This window comes from Drosophila subpulchrella, chromosome 2L (genome assembly GCF_014743375.2).
Source record: "Drosophila subpulchrella strain 33 F10 #4 breed RU33 chromosome 2L, RU_Dsub_v1.1 Primary Assembly, whole genome shotgun sequence".
Classification (NCBI taxonomy): Eukaryota; Metazoa; Arthropoda; class Insecta; order Diptera; family Drosophilidae; genus Drosophila; species Drosophila subpulchrella.
This window is the reverse complement of record NC_050610.1, coordinates 20,343,523-20,366,516: the sequence shown is the minus strand read 5'-3', so window position 1 is coordinate 20,366,516 and position 22,994 is coordinate 20,343,523. Positions and strand designations below refer to the sequence as shown.

Sequence of the window (22,994 nt, the reverse complement as noted above, 5' to 3'; positions counted from 1 at the left end):
ACATAAATTTAGATCACATATATATCTCCGTGTGCACGTAGCTTTAAAGATCACCATTAAAGTAGGCATGATCTCTTTTGTAATCATTTTATTAGTGGGTTTCCCTAATTTATTGGCTTGCTAATCTTTGTTTTATGAGAATATGATTTAAGGAAATAAAACTCTGATGTATTTGAATTTTTAAATTTCAAGAATGATATGTTGACGAATTTTGTTTACTTTTCGAGCATATCTATTAATACTCTTCAAAAAGATTGCATCACGCACCTATGATCGCTGATCTCTCACTCTTCGTGGTATCCCTATAATCTTCTAATGCCGTATTTTGTCAGTCTCAGTCAATTAATAGCAAATTTCGAATGCACAAAGCACTCCCCAGACAACAATTTCCATCATCAAATCACTTGGACTTCCACTGGGGGCAGGGAACTAGTTTTTTTTTTATTTTGTTTGTGGACTGGGGCAAAGCTCTGATAGACAGGCAAAGACAACGACAACATCGACAACGACAACTACAATATCCACTCTGACAGGCTAACTCAACGCAAGCAAAAACAACAAATCCGTCGTCGAGCCCCGAAAGGCCAAAAATAAAAATGCGCTTATAAATAATTCAAATGAAACTTTTTTTTTTGCCGGTCGCAGTGCAACAACTTCAGTAAAACCTAAAGATTTTGAGAACACAAAATGTCAAGTGAATCTCGTTGGAAACCATGGATAGAACAATGTACGGAAAGATCGATCCTGGTGCGCGTCAACCTTATCGCACAGTTCGGAGCAAGGGTATCCTGCCAGGATGTAAGTATTCCTAATGGAAAACATTTAAAAGAAGGCTTCGAAAACCTTATACAATGTGTTCTCGAACAGTTGAATACATTGTTGCACCACACAGTTGAATAAATTGGAGTATGATAATCGATTTTTAAAGTGCATTGTTTGGTTTTGTATAATAAACATGATAGTATATGTGGCACAACATGTTTCTAGGAATTGGTTATTAAAAACCAACTGGGAAGTAGTCAATCAACGAGATTGGCAATCGGTAACAAACTGATAAAAATGTAAACCCTGATATAATAGTATAGGTAGTATAAGTTCTCACTTTGACAAGTATTGGTGCTACTATCATTAAAAACTGAATACTTCAAATCTCTGAACATTGTCACCTTTTTTTATAAAATAAAAATTTGAATACGACTTCTAAAAGGTAGAAATAAAATTCCTAGACGGGCATTGATGATTCTAGTTTAACTGGCAAATAAAGGCGACCAACATTCTGCAGGATAGATCGTTCATCCGGAACTGGGAACTTGTCGATGGCCAGAGCTCCACACACCGATCGTCGCCATCGCTGTTGTCCGGCTGGCCGGCGGACCAATTTAAAAATGGGGCCTCAAGACCAGTGGCCTCCGATACGTATACGCCCCGAACACCAAGATCATTGATGGATAGCCAGTAGCTGTAGGCTGGGTGGAGGAAAGGGCTTAGGAGTTGCAGCTCCTCCTGGCTCTCCAGGTTCAGCAGGAATCCACCCTTTTGACGGCAACGGTTGGTTGCTTCGAACCAGTTTGATTTGTCCAAAGAAATGTAGTAATCCTTTCCACCAACCATAAGAAAACCTAATAAAAATATCTGTTTTTCAGTACTGTATATAATTTTAGTAAAATCGTAGTCTTTGGAAAAATCGGTTTTAATAATGATTATTCAACTCGTAAAAGTTCCTGGAAGGATTGCTATTTATTTTAGTTATAGCTATAGCACTTACTTTGGCGATCCAAAGGGAAGGCCCCCAAAAGTAGAGCATTCCACAAAATCAGACACGGCAGAAGTACACTGAACATCTTTCCACAAATTACAACTCGCAACTGAGGAAGAAATCGGAATGGCTCGAGTTGAACAGATAACAATTGCTGATAAAACCATTCAAAGATATACTTACTATACAAGTCCGATAAGTTGAACGATTCTTGGGGAATAGGTTGGTTAGATTTTTTATTTTTTGAAAAGTTTATTTAAAAAATTAAAAAAATAGCAACAAGTAAGGGAATAACTGCTTGTTATAAGAATTTTTTGGATAATACCCTTTATAACTCTATTTCCAAACAACAATAGATATAGTTTCTGGTTTTGGAGCCTCACAAACATATTTAAACAAGCTGTTTTTGTCTTCCCTGCAGGGACGATCGTTCATTTCGATATTTGTTGAGTAGTGATATACGTAACCGATGTGTATGCAATGCTCAATTCCGCCAGCATTGTCTGGTTGGTTTGGGGCCCACCGATTAATGTATATTCCTGTAGCACTGGGATACCATTTGTGAGCGCCTTTAGTTCCCAAGTCATTGCCGGATGTCCAGTGCTCGGCGCGTTCTCCCTTGCTTTTTAAATATTCAGCAATGGCATCGTATTCCTGAGCTGTTTCAAAGGAAACCAGATCTGATCCCAACTTGCGGCAGTTCTCGTCGGCTACATGCCAATTAACCCTCTCCTGTCCAAAGTAATAGAACCCTACATTGATCTTGATGAAGGGACTTGAATTAACGTTTACGTTGTTTGGGTTACCTTAAAATATTGGTTAATGCATATGATATTAATTTATTTCTGTGTAAAATGCTCACCATTTAATATTTTAGTGGTGTATTTATCGTATGAAACTCCCAGATCAACGCTGGCGACAAGTAAAAAAACTGCAACTGCTTTTGTTAACATTTTGCTTTAGACTAACTGAATAGGAAGAGTCCAGTTAAGTATTTATACCTTTTATTTATCAGTGCTCATTAAACTTCCTCTTTGTGAAAAAGTTCCGATTAAAGACAATTCTGTTTAAATTTGATAAACATGTTTACCCAATACTTTGAGCTACTATATAAACTAAATAGTATTTATTTTATTATAGGCACTTCATTGAACAATATTGACACTCTCATTAAAGTTTATTGTTTTAAAATGTTTTGTTCTGAAGTTGAAGATATGATGTTAATATTAGGGTAATAAGGAAGGTAAACTTCAATTAGAAGCTAAGTTTATTAAATATTTTTCGAATCCTTTTGACTAACCCTTTACTCGGGTGAACAGTAAAAGGAAATGCGGTATTTAAAAACGATGCAACAAAAATTTATTCAGAATACCCCTGAATACCACCTCATGTTTACTTCCACACCACAATGGATATGGTTTCCATCTTGGGAGCTTCGCAGATATACTTAAACAAACTGTTGTCAGCCTGGGAGCAGGGGCGATCGTTCAGTTCGAACTTCTTGGAGTCTTCGTATATGTAGCCCAGGTGGATGCAGTGTTCCTTCTGGCCGTAATTATCGGGCTGGTTGAGCGCCCATCTTAGACTACTTATTCGCTCCCCGGTAGTAAACCATTTGTGGGTTCCCGTTTTGGCCAGATCATTACCGGAAGTCCAGTAGTTTTGGCGCGAACCGTTGGCCATCAAATAGGCGGCGATGACGTCGAACTCCTGATCTGTTTCGAATGTTACCAATTCGGAATCCAGTTCCCGGCATTTCTCATACGCCGCGTACCAGTTCAAGGACTCAGTTCCAAAAAAGTAGTAGCCTTCGTTGATTTTCACAAAGGGATCCGCTTTGAGGATAGCACCAACGGCATTGTCTACCATAATGTTATCATCGATTTAAATTACTTTAATTTTCTTTGTCCTTAAACTAATATTACCTTCGTTAACTTGTATGGTGAATTTTTCACGGCTGCATGCCATTTTGGCAATGGCCAGTAGAATAAGAAATAGAACTGTAAGCTTGAGCATTTCGTTGTTTACTGAATATCGAGCTCAGGCAGCAAAGGCTTTAAGGTGAGTTAAACCAATCAATTCTGATTTAAAATTGCTAATTTTTCGGCATACATTTTATTCCTTGCTATTGTTTGTTCTGTGTTGGCCTTGACAAGGTTTTCATTTAAGTTTATAAGGTGAGAATTTGTAGAGGTAGTCGGTCCTCCGTAATGCGAATAAAAATAAATTTTAAGTGACAGTCCTTTCCTTAAGTTTTTAAATTAAAAAATATTTAATATCGAGAGTTAAAGAGATATCTTTATCAAAATATTGTTTACAAATTTGGGAATTAAAGAAAACATTTTGAAAACAAAACGATAATACTTTGGTCGGATTTAAAATTATAGTCTACTTTTAGGAGAAAAATGTTCAAAATGAAAAAGTTTCGTAGCATAAGCTATCTTTTCGGCAGTTACTAACAAAATGTTATAGCCCCGAAAATTTTACATTGGATTTACAAATGACTATTTGAAATCATGAGGCATCATAGGAAATAATCATTAAAGTAAATGTAAACAATTGCAGCACAAACACCCAGCAGATGAAGCAATCAAAAATACAGTGTATACAAATGCATAGCATGTAAAGTTTACAAATTTAGCATATTCTTGCCAGCTTTTCTTTGCTTTTGGTGGGCTTGCCCTGCTGCCTAATTAGCCATACAGTCAGAAAAACGTGGTTTGTGCTTAGTTAATTAGAATGAAAAATATAACACAACATAAGACTCCTTGATACGGCTGCTTTGCCATGATATAGGATAGTTTTTACCAAATATTTTATGTTTTTATGTTATATTTTATTATGTATTAAAAATATATATCTATGTATATTTTTTGAAGTGTATTTGCTTAGCGTATTTGTTTACATCTGGTTGGAGTAATGTTAATTGCACACAGACCAACACCTTCGATTGCACTCGCATCGCATTCTCCAGTTGTCAGCACTCGATTTGAATATTCCCCATTCAGTTTGCATTTCGACGTTGTGCGGTCTTCATCGGATTTTGTTTAACAAGTGATCTGAGTGCAAACAGTCAGTCGATTGACATGAAAATCGGTAAGCTCCACAGTCTGTCGAGTTTTGCGGTGTGGGATTCGCTTCACAATCTGTAGACTGGTAGTCGCTGACCTTACTACGCGTTTCATTCATTAGATCATTAGATCATTGTTCCCATTGAGTCGGCACCCGATCCAAGTTTCGTCGGTGGGCGTCAGTGGTTTCCAATCGAATCGTGTTCTATTTACTACCAAACACGACACTTTGGCAAGAAATATAGGCATATATTCAAGCATAATCCGTGTGGATAGTGTAATTTATATCTTAAGTTCCTTGGACTTATAATTATATTACCCAAAAGTTTTTGACGAATCTCAAAAATGGTTCTTAATTTCAAAATAAAAAGTATGTATGTATTATTTTATGCATACAAGATCAACATAAATGGTGCAAATAACCCATTAAGTCTTATCAAATCCTAAACAAAAAATCTTTAATGGGATATTTGCATTCATTAATCACAACATTATAAATCAACCAATTCAAATTCTGATTTACATTTTCGTCTGGTAGTTTTCGTTGTGACAGTATACACCTGTTTGGGTTGGCATTACGCAAGATATTCTAATTGCCGAGGTGATCACCTCAGGGCATCTGAAATCCGATTGATTGATTACATTGGCGGTTGATCTCATAAAGAGGTTTTTACAGATACTAAGGAAGTTGGGCTGGGTCAATAACAAATTGGAATACAACGCTGTTGAGTGCTTATCGATGGAGCAGAACCCGTTTTCATGGCTTTGAATTGGCGCAGGTCGGGGCCATCAGAAGATAAATGTTTATCTATGAAATGATTAGTAAACAAAAATATTATAATTGTCCGTAAAAAGGTATCTTTAACAATTTGTGCGGTTTTGTATGGGGAATACCTTTATGAACCATATGTTTGAGGTGCGACAGTCAAAATAAAAGTATACTATTCTAGTCGTACAAAAATTCGACCACTTAGTTGTGACATTCGTCCGATAATCTATATACACGATTTTAGTGATCTACTTTTTTCAAAAAGGGCTATCAAATGTTTAGAAAATTGGATGAACTAAAAAACTGTTTTTACATGTATACACAGGTATTGAGAGATGAAACCTTGGTTATCTTACCAAACAAAGATGTTTTATTCTATAATTTCGGTTTAATTAAAAATGTAAAGAACCCATGCCTCGTGTTTTTTGAACTAAAAGCATTTGATAATATGACATACATATTTATGTAAGTAGTATCTTCGATCCTCAATCGGATGAATATCGGTGATCCAGCGCATCCGTAGATCACATTGGATTGTGGAAACACATAAATTCATTGCATACATTGTACACTTTCAAATATTCTTTACTGAAAAGATCAATTGCCAAAATAATCGCCATCAAAGCGTCACAGAGCAAGAAGAATAAAACAAAACACTAAGTTCTGAACAAAAGCCATAACAATTTGTGACTGTATGTTGCTGTTGTTGGTAGACTACTAAATTTAGTTTTCTTTTCAAAGTCAAGTGATTCATTCATTTGGCCAAAAAAAAAAACCAAACAAAAAGGCAACACAGTCGGGAATTGAGTTAAATACGAATGAAAAGGCGGACGTCAGGTGGCGCCACAAACTATGTGACACACTCGCCTACGCAACAACAAATGACCATAATTACTCAACACCTATGTGTACTCGGAAAAAATATTTTTCTAAATTCAAAATAAATATTTTTTTTAAATTTAGATAAGAAATTGCCTAATTAAAAATGACTAAAATATGTAGTAAATTGGCTTTGATAAAATATTTTTAGAATTTTTCCTTTGATATATGGGAAATAATGCTGTATTGTTTTTAAAGGACTTCAAGGTATTTTTAGAATTAAGGTCATTACTTTCTGATTACCTATGGTTCCCCAGGCTTAACCTCTCACACAGTTGACAATTTTTAAATTAAACTTAAATGTCAATTTATAAAAATTGAGTAAACGTTTTTTTTGAACAAGAACACAGAGAAAATGATGGCGTTCTCAAATCAAGTTATTGTATACTCAATTTGAGGATGTACTGAATTTAAGTACAATATTGAGAAATATTGGAGTCATTTTAAGAAATAAACTTGAATTGAACTCAAAATTCTCAATTTGAGGAAATGTGCTCTTTAATTTCTAACTTAAGAATAAATATTCTCATATTGAGTAACCGAAAAACTTAAAAAAGAATTGGATATTCTCATAATGAGATCTAGATTGTTTTTTTTTAAGCTCAAGTTGATTATAAGCATTAAAACAATAACAAAATTGTTGTATAAGATATCGAATTAAACAAACTTTTTAATATAAATCTATTTTCGCTAATTTCTAAAAAAAACTAAATTGCCCCTTTTCTAAGACTATAAATAAATAAAAACTATTTATTATTTTTCTAAGTGCATTAGTGCTGCTGCTTCTTGCTACTGTTTGTTGCTTAAACTGTAAATGTTTTGCAACTGAGATCGAGAGTTGCACTCGAAATGGATTTCGATTTTGAGTGAGTGACTAACTTTGAGTGTGAGTATGATTGTGAGTGGGAGTGTGAGTATGATTGTGAGTGTGAATACGAGCGTGAGTGAGATGGTCGGTTGAGTGTTGAGTGCGCGCAGCTTCGAATGAATTTGTTGTCGAGCGTCTTGTTCAGTTGCTTTTAAGATTTTGCCGAGCGAAAATAATTTCTGTGCTGCTGCTGCTGCTGCCTCTCGTACGTGTGAGATCTTTGCGCGGGTGTGTGAGTGTGTGCGGGAATTTAATTAAGGCAGCCGCAATCGATCAGCAATATCAACAAAAAAGCAAAAAAAAAAAAAGGAAACCGCTAACAAGCCGCCAAAATGAAAATCGAAAGTGCTCCCAAAACGAGCTAAACAAAACCAACAACAAAATAAATATGTAACAATGTCAACAACAGCAACAACAACAACAGCAACAACCAAACGGGAGAGTGCAAAAGGGAGAGCGGGCAATAACAACAAAAATCGCGAGTGACTTTACCTGCCTCTCTCGCCCACGCTCTTTCCACCTTCCATCCCGCTCGCACCTTTGCTGCATCCAGTTGTCATTGCAAAATTTCAACAGCTGTCACGTGCAGCTGTCTCCCTTCCGCCCCCTTTCCTTCTCCCTTCCACTGCACTGTAAACCAAGTTTGAGTGCAACTCCGCCTTGGAAAAATAATAGTCTTTCAGTCAGCTACTGGTTCTTAATTGATTTTAATTGCATTTTCATCAAGCCACATGCTTCACATGCCTGCAGCAATCAAGTTGGTTATTGAACATATTTCCACACACAGAGGAAAAATACGGGACCCTCTTTATTCGGCCATCTAGGAAAAAACAGTTTGTTTACTTTGGAACTCAATCATAAAAAGGATCCGAATTTACTACATACATATTGTTGATATCCTAGAAATATTTTCATTATGATTCAGTTATTTTGAATTTATTCACTGACTTATACACAGAGAAAACTCTGACGTTCTCATCTGAGTTGAAAATGTTCTTAAAAAAAGAACGACATTTTTGAAGTTGAAAATAATTTTATTTTCCTCGAATCAAGTAAAATTGGCGGTATTTACATTGTATAACTTTTCTCTTCTCACCACTTCGTTCTTATATTGAGAACAATGATACCAAAATGTACTTACACGGTTTTTAAGAACGAATGCTCTCAATTCAAGAACAATGTACATACTTGAATATTTCTCTTTGTGTACGCAGATATATACAGTGCAACTTTGAAATCCAAATTTTAGTAAGATATTTTAAAAATAATTAATGATTTGAAATGTTTTTCAGTACATCATAGAATATTCAAGGGTTATCGTTCCCAAAATATTATTAATATCGTAGAGATATTTTCATTATGATCCAGTTATTTAGAATTTAAACATACTTTTATACGCAGATATATACAGTTCAACTTTGAAATCCGATTTTTAGTAACATATCTTAAAATAACAATGATTCAAAATGTTTTTCAGTACATCATAGAATATTCAAGCGATATCGTTCCCAAAATGTACTTATTTCATAATATTTTCCACCAAGTCTTATTAAAACAAATGACAACCAAAAATCGAATATTTTAAGTTTGCTTGTGTGTAAATAAGATTTTAAAAATGTATTTCCGTTCCGGCATCATAAATTTAAAAAAGCCGTTCATCTTTTCTGTCGGCTTTTCCTTAGACGTTGACCCAGTGAGGCGTGACGTTCTGATAACCCTGCCCTGTCCTATTTATAGATGATCCCCTTCGCCTGTCTTTCCCAACCGGAGAATTCATGGAAATGAAGGAGTACAGAGACCCCACATATGGTTCTTCGAATGATTTTACTCGTCAACCACATGTTCGATCTCTCAGTTTGGGACTATTTTTAAATATATTGCGAAATAATTTGGGTGATTTTCTAGCCCAATAATGCAAAATGTTTTCGAATATAAAATCGAGCATCGCCTCTTGATGATTTTTATACATATGGATTGTTATGAGTTCGCTTGCCAAAACGAATGAATCGCGTCACACCTTATTTTCCTTTATATAACTCAATGTGAGTGGTATAGTTGAGTTTCCACTCGATGTTGGGTTCTAGTCTTTTGGCATTGGCCCAGTTACAGGTGTGCCCATATCCCACACTTCCCCCAGACTTTTGAACTCTCGGGTGAAATGTTCGAATTTTGTTTGATTTATTTTCTGGCCTTATGGCTTAATCGCCGGCTGTCATGTCTTCCTGCTGTTTTAGTGATTATTGTTGTTGTGGGTGGGTCAAATAAATGGCGTTAAGTGCGATTATATGACAGCTGAGGATACAAGACATCCAACAGATACTTTCGGCAAGCCTCAAAGTAACTTTAAGCACACTCAAGTTAATGTTTCATGCACAGAAAAAAAAAAACAAATTTATTTTCAAATTCAAATATATATCTGAACTGTTTGTGTGTCTAATCCTTCGACAATTAAATGCTAAAATGTTTGCCAAGGAAAAAAGAAATAAATTATGGCTACTTTTATGAATGCAATAAAAGATTTAACTAGATTTTCAAAAATCCATAGCAGCTTGTGTTTTTCTCTGTGTTCGACTCTATTTTACTACTTATCGGCATTTTTCTCGCTTTTATCATGTTTATTTTGCCAGTTTCCTATTCCCTAACTGAATTATAGGCGAAAAGAATGCAAACAAAATTAATTTGATCAAATATGTTGTCTATAAGACGAACATTAAATAAACACTAACACACTGGTTGATATTATGGCATCGAGTAGATGCGATATTTCTTGACTTGGTGCGATTTTTAGCCCGTTCGACAAGTTCGTCCCACCTAAACTGAATCAAAAAATTGTGTGTAGATGTTAGGTCCCCCGCTTACCGTCTATTTTATATAGGTACATGGATTTCTATATATATATGGCTAGTTTTGGGCTGCAGTGTGGGTGTCTTTTTGGCTTGACTTTGTTTGGCCCAAATTGATTGAGTTTTCGGTGCTTTAATTTGGTCAGTTGGCAACTGAATTTTTGGCTTATAAGTTGTTGTTGCTGTGCCGGTCAAAATATTTAACTAAACTACCGTTTATAGTGATTCAGATAAATCGAAATTGTTGCATATCGCATCGGCAAACGGGTGACAATAAAACGAAACATTTCGATACCATCGATTCTGGCCAAATTTAGTGCGCGAAATGTCTTCAAAACTGATATCATCGTCGTTCCACAGTTCGCCCCTCAGCGACTGTTTTAAGGTGGGCGCATTTGAGAGACGTCTGGGTAAGTTTGCTCAATGGGAACAAGTGGAGCGTGGGCATTAAAGGGTTAATGATGTTGTCTTAATAGATATTATTCGTGGGAGCTTGGGGTCAAGTTCAAGTAAGTCTGCCCTTTTTGTAGGTGTTTGAATACAGAACCATAGTTATTTTGTAAAATAAACAAATTAATATTTTTTAGACCCCTTCCATTCGATTTCCGATAGGAAAACCATAGTTTCAATTAATCTTTTTTTTTTTACTCTAACCTTGTAAATTTCTTCCGCCTTGGATAAGAACTTGAACATCCTACTGAATGCTATGTTTTTTATCACTTCAAAACAAGCTTTGACTTACTTTCAATTACCCTGGACACAAACCAGAAATAAGGCTAAGAAAGTTACTTTAGGTATGGTGCGATATCGCCCAAGACAAAAGAAAACAAACAAAATGTTATCAGAAACTTTTGTTGTGTGATATGTGCCAGCAAACGAAGGTAAATGGCAACGGAATGGGATCTCCGTTTAGTTAACAAAGGGCTATGCGTCAGAGGTGCAGTGACAGGTGGTTAAAGTTTGGAATTTAAAGAGAAAATACCTGAGGCAGACCGGAAGAAGTGCCATGGCCAACTACGGGGATTACGACAATCTGGGTAGTCACAAAAATCTGTGTTAATATAAACGTTTACGCCTAAAAATCGGTCATATTGAAATAAAAAGGGGAAAAGTAATCGAAGCATGAAATATAAACAAGGAAATAGAAGTCATACCCAAAAATAGGAATAGTATTCATAGATTACTGCTTAATAACACATGACTTAAATATATTTAAAACTAATACCTATAGGAATTAGGCACTTATTTCTAGGTATAGTTACATTTATATAAGTTAAATGATTTATTAATATAGTGAACGAGATTACTAGACACTTTATAATCTAACGTTCTGTAATTTTTCCTTATAGATGCTCTATTAGCCGATCTGCAAAACAGTGTGCCGGGTCAACCGCAGCCGTCTCAGCCGCAATATGGCACTGTCCAACCCAAACAACAACCTTTGCAACACCAACAGCAGCAGCAGTATGTGGACAATACTCCAGGTTATGGAAGTCTCAGGGGCAAGGCCCAGCCTCAGGTGGTAAGTGGATATTATTATTGTTGGTTAAATATCATTACTAATTGAGTATTTTCCCCTTTTTAAAGTATCAAGAGCACTACACCGTAGAGACTCGCTCTCCAACGGCGGGACAGGACTTTAATGGTTCCTCCACGATTCCGGGCTATGCCAACCAGGGATCTCTGCCTCGTAAGGCGGCACCTGGAAGCACAGGACTTTCAGAACTGGACTCCTTGCTGCAAGATCTGCAAAATGCTCGCTACAATGGAGCGGATAAAAAGGGTGAGGGGAATTATAGTGTTAAAAGCAATTAGTGGGTAAAATTGAAATTAGAATTTTGTACAGTTCATAACTAATTTTTTTGTAGTCTCTGTTTCTAGTTCAGGAAGTTCAATAATAATTGTTAGTTTATATAAGCCTGTCTGTTTTTTGTAAACATTTTCTTTTCTACCAGTTATTCACTAATACACATTGTGTATTACACGATACTCGTATCTCGTTTGTCAATTTTGAACGATTTGTGGTTCACAGTACAAAATTATTTGCAATCTGACTTCCAAATAGTATTTTTCATATAATTAGATTCTGAATCGCTATCTTTCTTCGCTTTCTTCTTTCTATATCAGATATTAATTTTATGTTTCTTGACTCTTTTCAGAAATTGATGTACCGGTAAACTACAGCACTCCAGTCTCGAAATTCAACACGCTTAATAGTTATGCCACCGTGGAGGAGCGTCCCACAATGGACAGTCTGCTAAACGAACTGGACAATGCTCACATCTATGCTGTGCCCAATGGGTAAGCAAAAAATCAAGCTAACCTTTAAGTCCAGAGATTAATTTCGAATCTTTATTTATATGTTTAACAGATCTGCACACAAATCACCGACTCCAGGACGCCATGTCACCATTACTGTTCGTGAAACGAAGACGGAGAAGCTCTCGGGACCCGATGGGCCAGGTACTTACCAATATACCCATATACCTACTTGCTACAATCTTGACTAACATATGTTTATCCCTGCAGTTGGCACTGTTGAGGAGCAGATTGTGCAGCAGAAAGATTCTTATACGCCCAACCATGCCGTTGCGGGTCAACAGGTTCATCAGGCTTATACATCGCAGGCCACCAAGGAACTGGATGACCTAATGGCATCGTTATCCGACTTCAAGGTAAGGATTACCTTCAGTCAGTGAATTATTATAATCTGAAAACTCTGTTGTACAGAGAAGATGAAGAGAGAAAACCGTTTTCTCGTCCCAAAAGAATTTGTTTAAATTTTTCCAAAACAATAATTAATATTAATTTTCTGGAGAAAATTTAAGACAGATTTTTAGCCTTTAGTTTTAACTTTCGAACCAACTTTATTTAGATTTTAAATGAAGCTGTAGAACGGCGTTTTTATATGATTGACATTGAGGAAGAATGCCAGCAGATAACCTAAATCAACTAATTTAATGGCCTTGCCGCCGAATTATCTGATTTGCTTAGTGAGATAAGAATGTTGTGGCTTGGAGAGAGTAATTAAAAAAGGGTTAGTCCTAATCGTACTATATTAGAAATTTGGTTACGACTTTACATTTAGGCATTTTCAAATTATATTAGGAATTCAGATTGAGCACCTCTCCAATATCAGCAATATAGCAAGTTATATGATTTGATTGCATACCTACAATACTTTTAGAAGTCAATTATGTTATAACACTATACGAAATATATTTTGGTAAACGCCAAACGATATCATCTTTTTGATGTATAATAATTACGTTGAAAATATTTAATCGGATTAAAAATGATTTATAGTTTTTATACCCGTTACTCGTAGAATATATGTGTATATTAGAATCGTCGAAAAGTATGTATCAGCCAGAAGAGAGCGTTTCCGATCCTATAAAGTATATAAATTCTTGATGAGGATTACTAGCCGAGTCGATCTAGCCAAGTCCGTCTGCCTGCCTGACTCGGAAAATATAAGATCTAGAATGATGGGACTACGCATGCAGATTCTTCCTGCTTTTTCAGCGCTTCCTACACAGCGCAAGTTTGTTTTGTCGGAGTGCCACGCCCACTCTAACGCCCACAAACGCTTATAACGCTAGCAACCACATTTTAAAAGATTTTTTAAAATTGTAAATGAGATTTTGTTCTTATTATCAATAACCATATATATGCCAAAAATTGTTCAGATCGGATAAATAAAGGAATCGTCGCTAGGTGGCGTTGCTATTGGTGCAATCTTGGAAACAGTCACTTTTCTGCGTGCAAATCTCTATCTCTTTCGCACACACCTTAGCTGGGTAACGGGTATATGATTGTCGAGGCCTTCTAGTTGAACGATATAGTATCGTTCTCCCTTGTCATAAATATAGTCGATCCATTTTTGTATACCAACACGGATCTTTTATTTAAAAATATACTATGTAATAGTGCTTTCCATTTTGTTAAGTGTTATTAACGTATAGAAATTTTGTGTTATAACATATAATCAACACCTGGCCTAGAGTTAGCCAACACGAAATTTTAAATTCATGAATAAGGGCCTTAGCAAGTAATGCTTTATTAATGAATTTTTAAGACACCACCAAAGCCTCTTATCCAAAATTTTCTTCTAATACTATTTACAATATTAGTGAGTAGTTTGTTGCAAACAGCACAAATGTTTTCACTTTTTCACCTGTCGGAGGGATACGCTCACTTTGAACAGCGTCAAAACAAATTGCATATGGCTGAGAGCACCCCACCTTCTAACCACCTCACCTCCTTGATTTTCTACTATGTATTTGGATATTTTTAGCAGGAGGCACCCCAATGCTCGGTTATGTTGTGTTTTTTGTAATAAGAACCATATAATGAACAGATATATCATCACAAATCGTCTGACGCAAGGCAACCGAGCGAATCTAATGACACCGCCGATCCATAGATCCCCGGCCCATGCCCATTTGTCGATCCCTTCGAAAAGTCGTCGAGCAACCAAAAAGATCTTGACTTTGACATCAGCCAACGCAATTCGAAGGTGGATGCTGTGTATACTTTTATGGGCCACATAAATTGATTAGGCTAATATAGTCTGATTATGATGGCGAGCATTCAAAGTGACTGTCACACGATTTATTGCACACGGCGCCAAAACATTTAAAGTTCTCCCCCAATTCACCATTTACATACATATATCCAATTTTATTATATTTTCTATCCGTACCTCATTAAGCCATCAATCAATTTAGATGGGAATTGAGTAAACAAAATAATGTATTTTATTATTTGTGCACTGCACATCTCCTTAGCATATATCCAAAAAAAAAATATTGTTTCCGTTCATTTGGATTAGCCTGTTTTTCTTTTATGGCGATGCCTCAATTTCCCTTCCTCTCACATGTCTGACATTTGTTTTTAGAACTTTCTGACATTTTGAACGGAACGCCTATTTGGATGATGTATTTTAGCAGATGTCTTTTGCATTTTATTCGGTCTTTTTACGCGTGTTTCTTTTGACTTTTTATAAGGTTTCTTATTTAATATACTGCAATCCGCTGGACACTTTCTTTCATCCGAATGAATTTGGGTCAAGACTGGTGGAAAGTTTCCTTTTATTAAATGTCCTTGGCTCAGTTCGTTAATGGAATGCATCAATCATTGGATTGAAGCAGAAAAATATTTTTCAGTGAAGGCAAAGGAAAGTTATATTAATACTTGGTTAATATTGTAAACAATTCTTTCTTTGTACTTTTTAAAGCAGGTACAAAGCATTTTTTTAAACAGATTCAAAATTTTTCAATCTTTGTTGTGTTAAATAAAAATAATAATAATAATGCTGCAAAAATATTTGTATTTCCTTTTTAGTACGAATAACATATATAAAGCTGATTTCAGCTTAATACGTACTTAAACTCTTTTTGACAGTCAAATAAGCAAAAGTGTTTAAAGAAATTCTTGCGGCCTTAGTCCAAGTGATTTATTGGCAATAACTTTTATTTAATTTTACTTCTTGATAGGACGGTTAATAGTATTTTTTGTGAAATGATAAACCTTTTTAATACGTTTTATAATTAGTATTTAATATTTTATACATTATAAAATGTAACTATATTGCAAATATTTAATGAGTACCTTGTCTTCTGACACGACCTTCTTTAGCCCAAAAATTGCAAGATGTCAGCAGGGAATGCTGCGAATTGTCAGTTTGTCGCCAAGGCATTCGGTTCGCATTAATTATTAATTAATTACTAAGTGAAAAATATTTTCGCACATACCCTTTATTCTGTTGGCAATCGATTCGATGGCCGTCGCAGCCAAATTAGCAGACACCCAAGTGGGGAGGAGGCGAATGGATTCTTCAGATTCTGAGTAAATTGCAATTCAATGTCATTGACGAGTGGCAGGCGTGCATACAAAAAGTATATATGAGAGGTCGGGCCTGTTAATTATTTAATATCATTTTCAATTTTCTGCCAACCGCCTGAGGGGGCGGAAAAACGGAGCAAGGGGCGTGGCAAGGCGTGTCCGTGACTTTTGTTGATACGATAAATATGAAAATGAATTAGAAAAGCCTCTTAGCCCCTCCGTTCGTTTTGTGTATATGTGGAGAGCGCAAAAAAAAAAAAAAAAAGAAAAATTAAAATACAAATATATTCGGATATAAACAATATTGCACACGGCACGTCGGATTTTCCCGGCGCTTTTCCTACCCACACAAGCACAAACGGACAGTTAGTCCACCCCCCATTCACGCCCCCTCTTCCACATGTCAACGCGTTTTCCACAGCGCCGCTTTTGCTATAGTTTTTCATTGCAAATCATTTGCATGGCTATTTTCGAAAGCGTTTTTTATTCTATTTTCTTTCATTTCTATACCCCCAAGCGATCCATTTTGCTGTGGGTGTTTTAGTGTGTCTGATATATTTTCCATATATTTCTGTTTGCGCTTTCATTGCCATCATCATCTGCCGCCCAAAACCGTATTCGCACTCGCATTTTCCGTTCATTCCTCCCCCCAAAACCACATTCATTGATCGAGATTTCCTCAGCGCCTGCTTCCTGTCCCCCATTTTATAATACCCCATTTTCCTCCCACCTTTTCCCCGATTTTCCCTGCTCTATTGCGACTGGAAACGTGTGCCAAACACGCTCATGCGCTTTTTATGGGGAAATCCTGTTGATCAGCCGGTCGACGTTCAATTTTATACTCCAAGCGACGTTTTCAGCGTTGTATACGATTTGGCTCTTAAAATAGCCAACGAAAATATTAGAACAAGAAATCCCCGCCAACGCTGAAGGCAATGGCAATTGGTGCGATGGGGGAACAGGAGCGGAGTTTCCACGGATCGGGTGGGCGGAATACATCTTGAGAGCTTTAAATTCTTTCAACTTAAGTAAATATAAAGAAATCTTTATTTCGACCATTCCGGGTAGGCTTTCTATTCAACAGAATTTTATATTTATCACCTTAAGCCAATTCATATCTTTGAAAACACTCTAAAACGATCGGTAACACAATGGACTTACTAGACCCATTTATGTAAAATTTTATGTAACGGTTTTATGAGCGAGAAAATTTTGATGTTCTAGCCATTTAAATAAATGGTTCGAATATTAAAAATGATTAAAGATACTGTCTGTTATCCTTTATCAGATTCGGTATTATTTCCAGTCTATTCCAAATAAATGTTCATCCAAAGTAGTTTTTCTTACAGATAAATATATTAATGTTGTTATAATACTATCTGCGCGACATATCCCATTAATTAAAACTATACATTTAAAATTGTATAAAATGTCAATGTTTTATATGTCGAATTTTAAAATCGATTAAAGATATAGTCTTTTTATCCTAGTCTTTTTATCCTTAGATTCAGTAACATCTCTAGGCCACACCCAATCAATTTTAATCCAAAGAAGATTTGCTTACAGATAATTATATTAATGTTATTAGAATTATTATCAACTAGAAAACTATATTTCCTCAAAGTGTGGCTTTAGGTAAAAAAAAAACAGTCTTTCTCTACAGAAATTTTACAAATAATTTGTAATTTAGAATACAATTTTTAACAAGCCCGGTACATTTACGTGGCCTTTTCCAATCCTGATCCTCCCCTGGCCAATTTCGGAGGACGCTCAATTAGGCGTCTACTTAGTTAAGCTGAAGCAGGCAGAAAACACAAGCACGCCCAATGAAAACGCAAAGTTTATGAAAGAAAAATTGAATATTGAAATGGAGACTCGACAGACAAGATCGACACACACACAGATGCAGATACAATTACAGATTCAGATACAGAGGTGAATCCCCGCCCAGCCGCCCACTCTCTTCCTTCTGCGAAGACGTTCTTTCGTATTTTTGGCAATGAACGAAAACTACGTCAACGTAGAAGAAAAATGCTTTGCATATGAGGAGAGCGTCGTGCGCAACGAGGTCCACATACACACACCGATATCTGGCTATATAGTTCAGGCAGGAGAATCTGTGCGAAGAGGAAGAGAAACATTATTTTTGATATTTTGATTTTTTTTTCTTTTGGTGGCGACGGCTAAAAGCAAAAGTTTTTGTGCTACCGCTGGCACAACTTTTCATTCAGTCGAGGCAAGCACATCGACGTAAGAACAGAGCCACAGGAGCCCGAAGGATATTTACTAATCGGATATTAAATGTGATTCCAATTCATTTTCCAGGTTAGCAACGGAACAAACGGCATTGGAAACGGAAACGGAAGTCATCCGCAACAGCACTCGTCGACAGTGCACCACCAGACGGTAACCGACTACGCCAGACCGAACCAGGGCAGCCAGCAGGCCCATCTCACCCAGACGATCGAGGAGACGACCATCGTCGAGGACAGTCGCGAGGATCAGTTGGATTCTATGCTAGGCAATCTACAGGCCAATATGAGTCGCCAAGGAGTCAATACCGTGCAGAAGGGCTGTTGCAATGCCTGCGAGAAGCCGATTGTGGGCCAGGTTATCACCGCTTTGGGCAAAACCTGGCATCCGGAGCACTTTACGTGCAACCATTGCAGCCAGGAGTTGGGTACCCGCAATTTCTTCGAACGCGATGGCTTTCCCTACTGCGAGCCAGACTATCACAATTTGTTTAGCCCTCGTTGCGCCTACTGCAATGGCGCCATCCTGGACAAGTGCGTCACGGCGCTGGACAAGACCTGGCACACGGAGCACTTCTTTTGCGCCCAGTGCGGCCAGCAGTTCGGCGAGGAGGGATTCCATGAGCGCGATGGCAAACCCTATTGCCGCAACGACTACTTCGAGATGTTCGCCCCGAAGTGCAATGGCTGCAACCGGGCCATCATGGAGAACTACATCTCGGCGCTGAACTCGCAGTGGCATCCGGACTGCTTCGTCTGCAGGGTAGGTTCCCAAGTCATAACTATCCAGAATTAATATCAATTTCTTATCGCCCAGAAGTTAGACAATTTTCACTGTCACATTTAAGTTGATCTGCAAAAAGTCAATACATTTACATCACCATTCCAAAAACCCTATTGATTTTTTGAACTTAAATGTGTCAGTTTAATATAGATATGTTAGCAAAGTCTAACTATAACCAGAAAACAATGGAATATTATAAAAAGATTGTTTATATATTTCTGGAGACTTTCCTTTAGGACTTTCCCCTCGCTAGCTTTGATCACATGTACCCCTTTTAATCGCTCATCCCGATCACGTTTATCCTTTAGGACTGCAAGAAGGCCGTTCGCGGCAAGTCCTTCTATGCCATGGAGGGCAAGCCCGTCTGTCCACAGTGCGTGGGCGTCGATGAGGAGGAGTAGGAGCGATCCAACAGTAACAACAGCAGCAGCAGCAAACTTGTTGCTGAAGTTCAGCAGCCAAACGAAAATAGAACCCGGTGGCAGCGGCTTCAGATACATTTTTGTATCTAGCTGCGTGCCACTTTTTTTCTTTATTATCGGCTTCATGAAGAACTTGCGGCCGAAAAAACAGCTGCCCGCCGTCCGTCTGGGGGCTATTTTCGTTGCGGGTCTAGGAGCAACACAGCAACAACATACACACAGCAGCAGCAGCAACATACACAACAGCAACACGCACAGCAGCAACATCGGCAGTGGCAACAGCAATCTAACCCCCTTTTTACCCCCTTTTTTGTGCGCTCTGCCCCAGCTGGCCCGCTCCCTTTTTCGAGGGGGGTTCAGGTGCCGCTGGGGAAAATGAGTCTCGAGTCCCTGAAAACCAGCCCTCTATGATGGTCTTTTTGCCCCCTGCCCCTGAAAGCCCCTTGACTTGTTGAACTTTTTCTATGCAATTTTTGTAGGCTTAAGTTTATAGGTACTTTTTAAATTTAAAATCATTTATGAAAATGACCAACAATATTGTAATTTGTTTTTGTAAATAAAATTTTAATAATTACACATTAAAAAAAAAAACACAAAAATCAAAACAACCAACAAAAAAACAAGAACATAAAACGGGGAATGGAAAAGTTGAAAAGTGTTTGTATCTTTTCAAGGTGGCGGCGACCTTCGGGCATCGCCCACCCACCCCAAGCCACCCAACCAGACCTCGTGTCAAGGTCAGTGTCAGTTTGCTGGCCTTGACACATGTGTCGGTGGATGTCCCACCTCCGCAATTTTCTGTTCTTGTTTTTTTCCGGTTGATAAACAAATTACAATATTGTGAATTAGATTCGATTTTCGATCAGCGAAAGCTATTATTTCTACCAGCTGAGACTATTTTCGTTGCTGACGCTGTAGTCAGCATTTATATGCTTCGCGTAGTACTCGACTATATATCTGTCTATAATGGACATAAGATTCGCACTGTTTATTGCCAGGCTTTAATGGGCACCCCGGGGTGTTAATTGAATTTATTGGATCAACTAAATTTAAATAGATTCGTCAATCTCAGTCAACTGGACTGAGTCGGTTTTCAAAATGCTTAGCCAAAAATAGCTCTATTATAGGAATGCAGTTCTACAATCAGCATTTAAATACCTATATAAAATACATATTTGAAATTCTCCATTGACTGAAGCAAAATTCGTTCCATATATATATTTTTGGTTTATTTTTAGTTCATATCGATATTGATTATTTGTTTTAATTTTTGCTGTTGCTGCCCCACTTATGAGTTTCCTTTCATATAAACAACAAAGAAAAATAACCAAATCTTTGGGGGGAAATTGTTGCACCTGTTGTTTATGGCATGATTGATTTGTCTAAGGTGGTGAAAAACTAAAATTGGTTTTCGCCCCCAGATATCACGTTCTCAATGATCCTTTGCCTTGTGTTTCGATTGCTGTTGCCGGTTGGATGATATTGTCCTCTGCCCTCTTTCCTTTTCCAATACCCCCCATTTGGAAGAGGGCCAAAAGCGTGCGCAAAATGTTATTGTCTTTAGACAATTGTTGCTGTTTCTTGCTGCTGTCGAAATGTTTTTCCAAAAGCCCCCCGAAGAAACAAATGTCTTTGCCACTCTTCTTTCATATATTTATCATATTTAAATTTCCTCGAATCTTGTTTTTTGAAATGTACAACCTTTGTTTTCCAATTAGCTTGACACCGCGCACAGTGTGGCCAGGGTATCAAAGTCCTCCATTCGGCACCTTTGGTTTGTCAAAATTCTAATTAGGTTTTTCAGGCCAGGCGTAAAATTTTGCACTGCGAATATTATGTTGTCGACTCTCGATCGGTTTGCTGGTCCGTCATGCTATACGGCAACTAATTTATGGTCGTAATTAGCCTCAGACGGAGGCTGCACAGCCATTTGGCCCACAATACATCATTCTCATACCTCTCGTACATTTCCGAAACACACATAATCACATGTAAATCTAGTGACAAGAAGGGTGTAGTTCTGATCTTGAGGCGCAGTAACTATTTCTAGGCTTTATATACTGGGTTGTTAAAAAGACTATTTTGCCATTCATTAAATATGTATTCTATTATTTGTTTAGTAATCAAGAAACATTCTTCTTGGGCCCGTCTAGTTAAGCTTTAAGTATCTTAAACCAATATGTATATTTTGGTTTCAAAATTCTAACATTTTCTCTAATTTTGTCACCCACAGGACTGCCGACAGCCCTTCCAGGGTGGATCGTTCTTTGACCACGAGGGCCTACCGTACTGCGAGACGCATTACCATGCCAAGCGAGGATCACTGTGCGCCGGTTGCTCGAAACCCATCACCGGACGCTGCATTACGGCCATGTTCAAGAAATTCCATCCGGAACACTTCGTCTGCGCCTTCTGCCTCAAGCAATTGAACAAGGGTACTTTCAAGGAGCAGAAGGACAAGCCGTACTGCCACACCTGTTTTGACAAGATATTCGGATGAATTCGCAGCTGCCAAACCCTAGTTATGGATATAATACTGTTTTTTATACGATTTACGAACCCTATCCCACACGCCGCACATGCCCCCAAAAACACCCGTACACTTACTTACCGTGCATCTGTGCTTTGTATAACCGAGTCAATTTAGTAATTTAATTAACGCCATTCGAGCAGGATACGATAATAGAATGCTATCGTAATCAATTAGCAGACACTAATCCTAATCAATTATGTTGGTCACTTTGATATTGCTACTCGTTCGACATGAAAAAGACCACAGAACAGAATGATAAATAAATATGATAAAGCCAATAGTTCGTATTTTGTGTTGCCTATCTGTAGGGTTTGACTTTTTCAGGCGGAAATGGTTTTCGGTGTTTCGGGAAAAGCTGGAGGAAAGCTTTCTACAAATATTTTTGGATTTTTTAAAGGAGGAAACTCCGACCCGAAATAGAATAATGATGTGGTATACTTATAGGCTCTAAACATATAAAGTGTTTAAAAGGTGCTGAAGATAGTTTTTCAAATGTGTCTATCTGTGTATCTAACATTTGTGTAGATTTTTTTGTATACATTTGTTATATCTATAACAAATTACTTATAAAAAATCACTAGTGAAAAATTATTGCAGTGATTCATTTGCTAAAAAGCGGTGAACGGTAGTGCAGAGTAACTATGGGAATAAATATAAAAGTATTTAAAGACAAAAATAAAAAATTGAGTAAAATATCATAAGGCATTAACAGTTCTATCAAATTAAGATGTATTTTATATTACTCTTTCCGTAAAATTTAAAAATATTCTAGACCCACAACCTAATAGTATATTGAAGGCCAAGGACAGTCTTGATAAGGCCGTTAGCCGAGACAAGAACCTTGTAGTTTTTGCCTTGTGTATCTTGTTCGCGCATTAACATCTTCGCATTATGCTCTCTCTCCACGTATCTTTTGGATACGATACGATACTCAGTTACACATACAGATGTACAACGATGCCGGCCGGTT

At 37.2% G+C, this 22,994-nt stretch overlaps 4 protein-coding genes across 9 annotated transcripts in view; 1 reads left to right on the top strand and 3 right to left on the bottom strand.

The window, feature by feature from the left end:
- Positions 1 to 22,255, top strand: part of LOC119548629 (leupaxin) — a 29,190-nt gene extending 6,935 nt beyond the window's left edge. Inside the window, exons 1-9 of one of the 6 annotated variants that reach the window (XM_037856009.1) lie at positions 7,511 to 7,548; positions 10,409 to 10,596; positions 11,536 to 11,708; positions 11,774 to 11,969; positions 12,346 to 12,487; positions 12,558 to 12,649; positions 12,716 to 12,861; positions 18,359 to 19,048; positions 21,725 to 22,255. In XM_037856009.1, the coding sequence (XP_037711937.1) occupies positions 10,512 to 10,596; positions 11,536 to 11,708; positions 11,774 to 11,969; positions 12,346 to 12,487; positions 12,558 to 12,649; positions 12,716 to 12,861; positions 18,359 to 19,048; positions 21,725 to 21,991 (1,791 nt within the window). In that variant the 5' untranslated portion in view covers positions 7,511 to 7,548; positions 10,409 to 10,511 and the 3' untranslated portion in view covers positions 21,992 to 22,255. Of the gene's footprint in view, positions 1 to 645; positions 799 to 4,827; positions 4,853 to 7,510; positions 7,549 to 10,408; positions 10,597 to 11,177; positions 11,224 to 11,535; positions 11,709 to 11,773; positions 11,970 to 12,345; positions 12,488 to 12,557; positions 12,650 to 12,715; positions 12,862 to 18,358; positions 19,049 to 19,377; positions 20,063 to 21,724 lie in introns of those variants that run through there. The other 5 variants (XM_037856014.1, XM_037856010.1, XM_037856013.1 and 2 more) reach the window with 5 other exon arrangements.
- LOC119548635 (C-type lectin 37Db) lies at positions 1,156 to 1,853 on the bottom strand. Its single transcript, XM_037856024.1, has 2 exons — positions 1,766 to 1,853; positions 1,156 to 1,619 (listed from the first exon to the last, which is right to left on the bottom strand). Exons 1-2 carry the CDS (start codon positions 1,839 to 1,841, stop codon positions 1,243 to 1,245), a joined length of 453 nt encoding a protein of 150 aa, XP_037711952.1. The 5' UTR covers positions 1,842 to 1,853; the 3' UTR covers positions 1,156 to 1,242.
- Positions 2,043 to 2,852, bottom strand: LOC119548634 (C-type lectin 37Da-like). Its single transcript, XM_037856023.1, has 2 exons — positions 2,619 to 2,852; positions 2,043 to 2,562 (listed from the first exon to the last, which is right to left on the bottom strand). The coding sequence occupies exons 1-2, from the start codon at positions 2,707 to 2,709 to the stop codon at positions 2,093 to 2,095; spliced, it is 561 nt and encodes a 186-aa protein (XP_037711951.1). The 5' UTR covers positions 2,710 to 2,852; the 3' UTR covers positions 2,043 to 2,092.
- Positions 2,983 to 3,789, bottom strand: LOC119548633 (C-type lectin 37Da). The gene is made up of 2 exons (XM_037856022.1): positions 3,682 to 3,789; positions 2,983 to 3,618 (listed from the first exon to the last, which is right to left on the bottom strand). Exons 1-2 carry the CDS (start codon positions 3,770 to 3,772, stop codon positions 3,149 to 3,151), a joined length of 561 nt encoding a protein of 186 aa, XP_037711950.1. The 5' UTR covers positions 3,773 to 3,789; the 3' UTR covers positions 2,983 to 3,148.
- Positions 22,256 to 22,994: the final 739 nt, after the last annotated feature.